At 40.1% G+C, this 11880-nt stretch overlaps 1 protein-coding gene across 1 annotated transcript in view; it reads left to right on the forward strand.

Annotated features, from left to right (window-relative positions):
• Window positions 1–10860, forward strand: part of LOC121877722 (protein cycle-like) — a 39618-nt gene extending 28758 nt beyond the window's left edge. The window contains exons 12-15 of the mRNA XM_042383580.1: window positions 545–633; window positions 5326–5576; window positions 8813–8993; window positions 10221–10860. Of these exons, the coding sequence (XP_042239514.1) occupies window positions 545–633; window positions 5326–5576; window positions 8813–8993; window positions 10221–10390 (691 nt within the window). The 3' untranslated portion in view covers window positions 10391–10860. The remainder of the gene's footprint in view (window positions 1–544; window positions 634–5325; window positions 5577–8812; window positions 8994–10220) is intronic.
• Window positions 10861–11880: the final 1020 nt, after the last annotated feature.

Below are 11880 nucleotides of genomic sequence, written 5' to 3' on the forward strand. Positions count from 1 at the left end.
CTTTTAGAATTTTTGGATGTTGGAGTCAGATGTTACTGGGACCCAGCTAGAGTTTGTAAAGTTTATTGTAGTGCAGATGAATTGTTGTTAGTGGTTCTTCTGTCTGTCCAAAAGGTTGTGTTTGTGAGGATTTTGGAAAAAATTTAGTTTGCTCGTGGTCTTGATGTTATTGTGTTGTATGATGATGAGGTTATAATATATAACTGCATTTACAGTTCTTGTCTTTAAGTACATATTTTAGGGTAGTACAGTACATAACCAGTCATCAACACATAAAAATTAATAGAGATGGATCTCTCTGGTCATGTTTTGTGTGAAGGTAATGTGTGTTCAGTGTGATGCCAAGGATTTTGGAATGTTTATGTATTAGAAGTTGTTGGTTAGGTAGCGTAATATATGGGTCTGTTTGGGGCAAGGAGTGTAATGCTGTGACTTGGATTTCTGGAAGATTTGAGGGGGTCATCTTATTGTATAGTGAGAAACATCATGTAAGATATTGTTGGACTACAGTATATCAAATATTTCTTTACTTTTTTCTTTCCAGATCGGAAGCTGGAATGGTGGAAAGCACTATGGCCAATGAATCAGTCTCCCAGTCATATAACAACTTCAATGAATTTTTGAATTCACCCGGTAATTATAGTCTAACTTGTATTTATGCTTGAGACAGCTCGTAAACACCAGTCTCAAATGGCAGTTCTAAATGGAATACGGCTTAGAGAGAGGTTTCTGCTTCACAGCAAACATGCTGCAGTGAGTTTCAGACCTCACTTACGTAAAACGACTTACATTTACATAATTCTACATTAATTTTACTATTTATTGTACTCAAATATGTAGTTAATATTCACTGAAGCACTTCTAAGGAGTCGACATATGACATATGCTGTCGGGTGTGGCACAAATTTATATGGTACAGTTTTACCACCGATGCGCTGTCACAATGCCACCACCACATCATGTTGTGCTCATACCCTAAAATAATGAGAAATTACATATATTTACACTATTTACAAAACTCTTTCCTGTGCTTTAGTACTTTTGAAGGGTGTGGTATTGATTGAAGCATGGAATCAGGCACAGAGCAATGTCACACTGAGTACACTGATAGCGAGTGTCTTTGCATACTTATGCACAAATTTCATTCGTATGGCACACATGAATTTTTTTATGGGAATACTGCTTTGCCCCAGTGGAAGGAATCACTGAAGGGAAGTGTTGAGCAGTCAGTCGCAAAGGGAGTTCATAACCAGCTGCGCTATGACCTCCAGGTTTCTGACGAGGTACTGCATTGGTCTCCAAAAGCTGTCTTACCACATTCAATGAAAATTCGTGTGGTTTAGGTTTTTTTTCCTGTCTTCACTAAATAAAGAATGTGCAAGTTCAGAGGGGACATGTTCCAAAAGATGAAAGAATAATTTTTGTACCATTTCATGGTCTTGCGTGCACAATCTATACTGGAGATCATGCTGTTAGACTTGTCAACCAGATGCATATTGGAGGTGTAGTCTGGGATACAATGTGGCTTGTAGAGCCTCATCTTGGTCTTGGAGTCGACGTTGTGGGTGGTGGAGTGATGCTTTTGGTGGAGTCGGCCTTATGGTGTCAGGGCCATCAACATCACTCTCACTCACTATCCTTGTCATCATGTGGGTAAGCAGGGTCATTGACATCATCAGAATCACTCTCATCACTGTCCGTTCCTAATTGCTCCTCAGCATCACAAGGAGCATCCTCATCAAAGAGAATAGAGTTTATTTCGGCGTCACTGATAGCACGGCGTGACGACATCCTTTCAGAGTGGAACTGGTGAAGGTACTCGCGTGTTGCCAAGAAACACAAGGCCTAGTCACGTGAGTGCTTGTGGGAGTGTATGCCAGACAACTTGTCCTGAATTGGTTAATATCAGGAACAAGTGGCAATGTTGAAGTTTATATTACATCAAACTAATTACAAAGTATAAAGTTAGGATATCCTACAATATAAATTGATACTCAAGGTTTGCTGATACAGATGGAGGTCAGGAATTAATGGTTGAGTATAGTTGGTGACCCCCTCCATGATCGCCGGTTTTCACTGAAGATGGTGAGTGTTGTGTTTACCTGGTCAGGATCGTTAAGGTACTGACAATGGCAGGTAATTTGACATTCAACGGTAGGATGTGCGCACAGACAAAGGAAAGTAGACTCGAACAAGACTATTACAGTCAACCCTCACTTTACGCGGTTAACACAACCCACAGGGTACCGCGGAAAGTGAGAAACGCGTAAAGTGAACAACATAACATATGGGATTAATTGAAATAGAGACCGGGCCGACCCCCAAACTCCACTTTTTGACGACACACAACTATGTTGTAGTAAATATTTTATCTTAACTTTATGATGGTATGCACACACAATTAATATAGAAGAGGTTAGGTTAGGAAAAATAAAGGTTAGGTTAGGAAAACTAAAAGTTAGGTTTAACACTTACGTTAGTAGAAGAGATGGGTCGGCATACGGGGATGGAGGCTGGTTCCAAGGCAGAGGGCAGGCTACTGGTCCTCAGGTGAGTCACCATCACTGTCATCCACACTTGTCAGGGCCTCCCTGACAAATCCCTCAAAGTCATCATCACTGTCTCTACCTCTGTCACTATCACTGGCTTGGGCTGGCTGTGGTGGGTTGCGGGCGAAGAATTCCGTTATGCTTTGCTGACGGCTGGTGTTTATGTTGTCGTGATAAACCTTGAAGTAGGGCTCCATAGTCTGCAACAGCTGGGTAGTGAAGATTTCATACCTGTTTGCGTCAGGGTCCTCGGAAGGGAGGAGCTTGACTTTCTTGATACACTCGATGGCACCCCTAACATTACTATGGGATAAGTGGTGTTCTTCTTGGGATGACGCACCACCTGCCTCCTCACTGACGTCATCATCATGTACCATCTCGTCGGTAGTCACATCAGGATCCCTTATCACCTCCAGGATGTCGTCGTTGGTGGTCTCGGAGAAGCCTGCAGCTGTAACACTCTGTGCAGCTTCTCTGGCAAGGTCCACTGCAACAGTCTGAACCTCACCAGTCACAGATTGACTCTGCCTAACGGCCGGAATGCCTTGCAACACATGTCTCCATGCGTGACGAAGAGTTGCTACAGACAGCTGATCCCATGCCTCCACCAAGAAGTCCACAGCTTTCTTGATGTTGAATATTCTCCAGAATTGTTTTAAAAGTACTTGTTGCTCTGCCAACTGTTGATCCTCGTCGTCTTCGCTCTTGCTATCGGTGGTGGTGTCACTCAGGTTACGCAACTCTTCCCTGGTGTTGGTGTAGTCATTCAGGAGCTTGAATTTTTTTGTAGAGAATGCAGCTTTTACATTACAGATTAACTCTTGGTCCATGGGCTGTAATATAGACGTAGTGTTGGGAGGAAGAAAGACCACTCTTACGTTGGGGTGATGATCTAACAGTAGGGGCGAGTGTCTTGGTGCGTTGTCCAGCAGCAACAAAATCTTGAATGGCACATTCTGTTGCTCACAGAATTTCTTCACATTGGGAACGAAACAGTCATCAAACCAGGAGAGGGACAGTGTAGAGAACATCCACGCCTTACGTGCGGTCAGCCAGTGGACATTTAGCTTGGTCATGTCCATGCTCTTGTAGACGTGTGGCTTGCGTGCTGTGTGGATCACCGATAACTTGAGCTTATAGGTACCGAGGCATTGGTGGTAAACAGGACGGTGATGCGCTCCTTCTGCAACTTCCGGCCCCGAATCTTGCTGGCATTCTTCACAACGAAGGTCTTGGAAGGCAGCTTTTTCCAAAAAAGACCAGATTCGTCCATGTTAAACACCTGGTCGTCGGTGTACTATCCTTCTTCCATAATCTCACGTAAAAACAGAGGAAATTCCCTAGCCGCAACACGGTCAGCACTAGCTTCTTCACCACCAATGTTGATATTGGTGATCTTGTTCCGGATCTTAAACCTCTGTAACCACCCAGAGGAAGCATTAAAGGGTTTGGGCTCTGTAGTTCCCATCTTTCGTGCCACTGCCATGTACAGTTCTCGTGCGTACTCCTTAACAGAGCGTGTGTCCACCGCCATGTTCCGTCGCGCCTGACGCACCAAGTAGCTCACAAGTAATTTTTCCGTCGAGAAGCACCTAGTTGTGAAAATACTTGATCATAGAAGCACCTGTAGACTTTGTGATCTTCATGTGCTCCTTTATCTTGGCTGCATCCTTCTTTATCGTCCGGATCGTAGATTCGTTCACACCATGCTGGCGCGCCAAATCAACCTGTCTTGTTCCTTTCTCCAACTCTTGGATGATCTTGTACTTCACCTCGTAGCTTAAGGAACGTCGTGTCTTCTTTGGCTTAGGGCGGCTGGGTCCAGGCAAGGAAAGGTTTCTCTCTGGGGGCAGTGGTCCGGCGGAAGCCATTTTACAGAACAATGGATGCACGATTACACGGTGTGGCCTGGAGGGATGAAACTGCCGCGGCTAGGTCAAGCGTCGTTTTTCCTCCCTCCCTCCCTCCCTCCCTCCCTCCCTCCCCCGGGTGGACACGTCATATTACTTTAAACCAATTACAGCTAGCAGCGGAGGGAGGTAGGGATGCATGGCCAATCACAGTCCGATACGTCATATGACGTCACTGATAACACAACAGAGACATGCACTGCGCAACCTTACCGCGCGGCTTGCCCAGCCGGAGGCGGGAGCAGGCGGGAGGGGCGAATCTAAAAATAGCGTCGAGCCGGACACTCTCCGCGTAAAGGGGTACACGCACCGCGGAATGTGAGCATCTCGGTTTCGGCAGGGTACGGCGTAAACGTGGAAACGCGGAATGTGGGACCGCGTAAAGCAAGGGTTGACTGTATTTAAATCAGGAGGAATTATTTACAATTCAGGTAACTATTAAATACTGTATTACTTTTACTAAATTTATCCTAAATTAAATGCAACATAAATATAACTCCCTTACCAAATTTCTTACATTATTTCTATCATTCTGCTATTCAACATAGTAGATTAGTAGTTACGATACAACTCAAGATGGTTATTTATAGCTCTAGGGCCAAAAAATTTTCATGGAGGTTGATATACTCCCTAAACCTGGGTGTCCCTTACCTAAGCGGAGATAAGGGTTAAATCAGCTGCCATGTTGATACAACTACCCTGCATTTCCCCATGTCACAAATTAAGTGAGACCTTATTGTATTGGCACCATCTTCTGTGTATGTGAAAGTGTGTAAAGAATGCTACAGAAATTAAAAAATTTTTACACATTAAAAAATAAATAAAAAAGTTAATATATAGAAAAAAATTTCATTCTTATATTCAAGATGCAAGTCATAATCAAGATAATTCACCACTTGGTTGTGCTGGGTCTTCAAATAGCAACAGTCGCCTGATGGGTGGTGGCATTCAAGCAAGGAAGATTGGTCGACAGATTGCAGATGAAGTTTTAGATAATCAACGGAGGAATGATTCGACCTCGAATAGTCCAGTGTCTCCATTTGAGGGCATATTAGGATCGGGGGCATCTGACCGATCCTTTGCGGCACTTCTTAGATCTGATATGACGGCTCATCGGGTGAGTAAAAATACTTTACTTAGTGATAACCAATGTAAACAACACTGTTTTCTTTTTACAGTACTACTCTCAGTACCATCACTTTTGCATTTGTTTTGAGACTTTATAAGTGCAGCACATCTGGTTAGAAAGAGAGCTGTGGACAGTATTATTATTGTTATTATTATTATTATTATTATTATTATTATTATTATTATTATTATTATTATTATTATTATTATTACTATTATTATTATTATTATTATTACTATTACTACTACATTTTTGCCCCCCAGGCCCCGATGTGGGTCAGTGACCTGTGCCCCGTTGGGTTAATCCCCTTATAAAAAAAATATCCTTCCTGCAAATTTCACAGTGAGAAGAACTGTTGAAGGTTATAGAAGTTATTCAGTGATAGGGATGTTCTGTATCATCAGAAGGTGGCTCCATTGATCTTTAGCGTGTCCTCTGAAAATCACTTCACCAGGGTCACTAAGGATAACAAGTGGTCAGGGGGCACCTAGAATTAAACAAAAGTTCTATTGATGGTTGTTACAGCACCCTATATTTCTGTCAATTGATAGGGCTTAGACTAGGAAGAAATTTAAAAAGGACTCTGTCTTTACTCCTTTTTCTTTGATGAGGAGGGGAGATGGCAGAGTTGGATTTGTTCATACATGGTCTGTCAGTGGATCCTGATATTGAACCTGAAGTAGCTGGTGGTATCCAAAACTCATGTTCTTAGTGCCTTTCTATGAGTAGATGCCTTTCCAACTTCTCAAACCTTTGTGTATAGAACTCTGGATTTAATTTTTAATGTGCAGCTGCGGATATCTCGTCAACCAACCCAAACACAAAACAACTTCTTTTTCATTTCAAATCTTATAAGAATATAAAATGATGTTATAAAATAATAGTTTCTGTGCACGCAAAAAAAGTAGAATTTGACAACAACACAATACTGTACTGTATTTACCTTTTTGTCTGTCTGCATTTTTTATTTTTTCTCCAAGAACCATTTGTAGATTATCCCCCTTAGTTAAACAGAGAGTGAAGTGTAGAGGGGTGTGTGTAGCAATATCTGACACAGTGAGGTGACTGATTGCATGCCAGGCACATTACAACTTACTTATTATTTTACTTATTCACTTATATACTACAGTATAGTCTGCATTTACGCGGCCAATTGAACAGCGTAAAACGAGAAACGCGTAAACAAAATAACAGAACATATGGGATTAATTGAAATAGAGACTGGGCCGACCCCCAAACTACACTTTTTCTGACACAATATGTACGTTGCAGTAAAAATAACATCTTAATTTTAAGATGGTATGCACACACAATAAATATTTAAGAGAAATATCAATAATATTAGGGTTTTTTAACACTTTCGTTAGTAGAAAAGATGGCTGGGCACACGAGGATGGGGGGTTGGTTCCGAGGCAGAGGGCAGATTATTGGCCCTCACCTGTATCACTTGTATCAATTGTATCACTATCCACCACAGAGGCTTGCAGGGCCTCTTTGTCAAACCCCTCAAAGTCCATATCCTCACTGTCACTGACTTGGGCCAGCTGTGGTGGGTGGCGGGTGAAGAACTCGGTAATGTTTTGATGACTGGGCGACCTTGTGCGCACCCTGCCCGCGCCGTTTCTCGCGTAAATGATGAAATTTACCGCGTAATTAAAACATTTCAGTCTGGCAAGGCACCGCGTAAATGACCAAACGCATAAACAAAATCCGCGTAAATTCAGACTATACTGTACTGTACTTACTTAATATTTACAATTAGGTTCTTAAATTCGCTGGCACAATGAAGTCTTGTTAATTCTCGGGTTAGGTACAATAAAACATCATGAATTATCAAATTGCGAATTATGTTTTAATTGATTTCAATGGAAATTATTAGTTTGGTTTCAGAGGCCAAGAAATACACATAAACTGTTCCAAAACTGCTTTAATAAGCACTAAGCAGTCCAGCTACCTTACTTATTTATTACTTACAGTATTTCTGTACTTAAGTTACTTACAGTTAGTATTATATGAGGCCTACTGAGGGGTTGTGGGTCAGTGTGCATTGCTGTAGGTAGAGTGTTGGTTTCTACCAAATTCACCTCAGATGTTCAAGGCCATGCAAACATTTGAAAACACTACTGCAAAAATGTGGTACATCCTACTTACGAACACCCGGTGATAAGAACGAGGTTCTATAAAGTTAAACTAAGTGATTTTAGATGTATAAAAAGACTTAGGCTATGATATAGTTGGATTTTAAACATTGTTCTGTAAGTACGGTATGCACATAGTCTATGTGATTCGATTTAAAGTACATTTACGACTTAAGAACGTCTGTAGGAACAGAATTCGTACATAACCCAGTGTCTGCCTGTATTGTATTACTATATGTTGGTCACAAACACCTACATAAATAGCATATCAGGAACTGTAATGTACAGAGGTAAATCAATGTAAACAATAGTAATCACCTCTGAGTGTCGTGTATTGGACCCGGACCACCATTAGTGGTAGGCAAAAAGCTTGTCCACTGGACTATGATGGGCTAAAAGCTACCCCACCTTAACTTCTCTCTTGTAACTCTGGTTCCCTGCCCACTAAATGTGAGCCAAAGGGTTGGGGCAGCCCGCCCACACTTGGGTCCCAGACAGCTTTTTTAATCAAGGCCCCAGCACGGTGGTGTTGTAAATATATCAGAAACTGTAATGTACAACACAGTTGTGCTGGGAACTCAATAAAAAAAAAGCTGTGTGGGACCCAAGTGTGGGTGGGCCACCCCAACCCTTAGTCCAGCCCACCACCCAGAGAGCAATAACCTGGCTAAATATTCCATTGCACTTAATGTAAATGTCTTAATACCTGGTGTTTGTATTGAAAATATCAGTAGCAATTTATGTAACATTAATATCTTAACCCTGGTGTAGTTGTCCAGTACATTTCTAACATGAACTGAACACCCTACTTACCAATATGTAGTGTGTGAATTTATATTTGAATATCTTCGAAAAAACAAGCAGGAAATGCAATTAAAAAATCCCTACATAATTTTACATTATTTCAAATGGAATGTACTCAAAAATGTCCACATTTTGGAAAATTCTGAATTTTGAGTACCAGAGTTCTAGACCATAAACCGCATATAGAATGGTTATAGAAGAATCAGACAATATTCAATAATCTTTTTACTTGTGCTGTGTACAATGAATGAGAGTTATTAATATTTATTTAATTAATAACAGACCAATGTGAAAAACAATGTGCTCTTAAGCAGCAATACCAGCACATGTTCAGGAAGTGACACCAGTCGCAGTACTGTGCCTAACAATAACCATCGTCGACTCTCAAGCATGCACAACAATCTGGCTAATAGTGGTGAACGTGGAGGGTCATACAACCACAACAATAATCACAGGCAGCCTGGTAAGAATACAGTATAAATTACAGTATGACTTTTATTGTTTTTCATTTAATGAAAAAAAGAATAACGTTAAAAAGTTGAGAGCAGAGAACAGGTTTGTTTTTTGAGAGACTAGAGGAGACAAATGGAAACAGAAGGGTATATATGAGGAGACTGTATAAACTCATTAACACACTATCTTGAGGTAAGCATGTTAATTTGTGGTCAAGTAATGTCTCATCACACTCATGAACAGTGTATTTGAGATTTTGTTCACCGTATTTGCTGGTTTAACAATTGCAGGTGGCATCAATATTCATGGGGATATGTTTCTGGAAAGTACCATGAATGTCAATACTGTACAGGGTACTTAAATCTTATGGTAAAAATAGGGTTAGAGAACACACCAGGGGCAAAGAAGGGGAAATTAAAAATAAATAAATTAAACCATGCCTCCCACACTACAAGGAAGATTAAAATAAAGTTTAAACATTACAACTCTCTCTCTCTGATTTTTGAAGATGTTTATAATAACAAAAATATATATACAATATTGTATATGGTTTTATATTTGCATACTGCAGGTAAATATATAGGTCTACTTGGGAATCACCATATCATGCTTGAGCTGTACAGTGTAATTCCAGGATTTATTGAAACTGCCACTGCAGATGTTGAAATATTTAAAAAAAACATTAATTGTGAATAAACAAACTTGTGGATGTCAGGTTCACAGATGTTGAGATCCACCTCTATACAGGTACAGGCTATTTATTCAGTCAGACAGTAATTATCTATGAACTCACTATTTCTGGCAAAATTTCATGACTCGCTAGAAGCTGCTGGCACATGTTTAGTCTTTTTCTTCTTCATTTAAATTATGTATGCAATGATGTTTTCTCATTTTGTTATTTAGTAAGTAAAACAAACAGTCAACTGAGCTTGTTTGAGAAAGCAAATCTTGACATAGTGTCCTGGTAGGCCGAGGGTAACATGGATGACCCAGGAAACAAGAAATTCCTCAAAACTGGTTTGGTCTTGGTCCCAAGGTCTTGGATTTAAGGGTGTATACCTGTACAGTATATAACTTAACATTTAAGAACAAAAATAAGTAAGTGGAGTCAGGGAAATGTGTAAAGGAATGTGCCTCAACACTGAGTCCAAATTGGCCCCATTTTTATGTTTAACATACATGGATAAGAAAGAATTGAAATTTTTGAGATTTTTATGTTAATTTAATTTTGTTTCAGTATCCAATGAGGGTGACTTAATGGATGTAGTGAGTGGCAGAGACTTGGAAACTGATGGGACAAGTGACTCAGACGAAGCAGCAATGGCTGTCATCATGAGTCTCCTAGAAGCTGATGCTGGACTTGGTGGCCCTGTTGATTTTTCCCACCTTCCTTGGCCACTTCCTTAAGGATAATAAAGTGGATCAGTACTGTATTCCTCATTTTGAATAGTGGAGTATAAATTCACATACTTGACTGTATTTATGATCACTTAATAGTCAGTACAGTACTAAAATAAGATAATCAAGAGGTAAATCTAGCCAAATGATGTTAACTTTCAAACATTCAAAAAGCTTTCAGGCATGAAATTTTCCCAAGCTATCATACACAGTGTAGGAGAAAATTTTGAGCCCCCCCCCCCCTTTTTTTTTACTTTTTTACTAGCACGTGAAATACTGAAGACTATTCAAGTGATTTAAGAGTCAGATGAATACAGGCACTTGCCACATTCCTGCACCTTAAAACCGACTCTGGAATTAAACACCATAAAAAAACAGTGAAGAACCACCCGGACATACGACCGCCTCAGTCGTACCAAAATTTTTTAAAATTACGTATTTTCGAGTCCCGACGTTAGTGATTACACTGTGTACTGACAAAATTTTTGTATGTAATTCCATCTGAAATGGCTGGCAAGCGTAAAAGTGAGAGTTCTCGTCATGCTGAGAAGAAAAAGAGACACCCATTTTAGAATTCCTATGTATTATTTTCGCCTTTTCGACTTACGACCAATTCGACTTACGGCATGGTCGTTTGGACGGAACCCCGTCGTAAGTCGAGGAGAGACTGTATATACATATATATATATGTCTGGTAATATGATAAGTTTTGTTGACCATTGTGATACTACAGTAGTACTGTACTGTATAATTAATATTTTGGTTTTTACTCAAACTATAATTAGTTGTATGATTGTTACAAGTAACAGTGCCCTAATACAGTATTGCTAAATAGAGAATAATCAATGGTCACAGCTATACTCTTGAAGCAGAGTGTCTACTTTTGTACAGTGATTTCGGATTTTTGTATTATATGCTCATGAATATATCAGGTTTAGAGCTACTTGAATAATACACAAATGTGTTTTGTCTCATAAATTCTTAAGAGAAACTTGAAATGAAACATGATAGAGGATGCATTCAATTTAATTTTTAACTTAGTCAAGTTATTTTACTTCTGATTTAAAGCAACACTTAACCCTCTGGTACTCTTGGCCATGGATGGAAATCTCAACCCCTTGCAGTCTTTCAATGCAAATACCGTCGTATACAATCTCATCTTTTCGCAGTCTTTTGACGCAGGTTGTGTTGGTAACAGGAATGATTTTTTCATTTTAGTAAACATTGGATAGAGCGATCCAGATCCAAATTACACCCTTAGTGATGCATCTGCCACCCACTCCACAAGGCTAATGGGAGGAACTTTGGTGGTTGATATGGGTGGTCCACTGTTCCTGCATTTCTGCTTACAGGAGATGTGCTCTCAGTGTGAGATACAGCTGAGCGGGAAGGGTTGCACCGGCACATGAGTACTTAGCAATGCAATTCGTGTCAAAAGACCACGAGAGGGTTAATGGATATTCTTTTGATATAGTCAACAGTGTTGCTTTTAAGTTATT

This window comes from Homarus americanus, unplaced genomic scaffold, assembly GCF_018991925.1.
Source record: "Homarus americanus isolate GMGI-L3 unplaced genomic scaffold, GMGI_Hamer_2.0 scaffold33468, whole genome shotgun sequence".
In the NCBI taxonomy this organism is placed as follows: Eukaryota; Metazoa; Arthropoda; class Malacostraca; order Decapoda; family Nephropidae; genus Homarus; species Homarus americanus.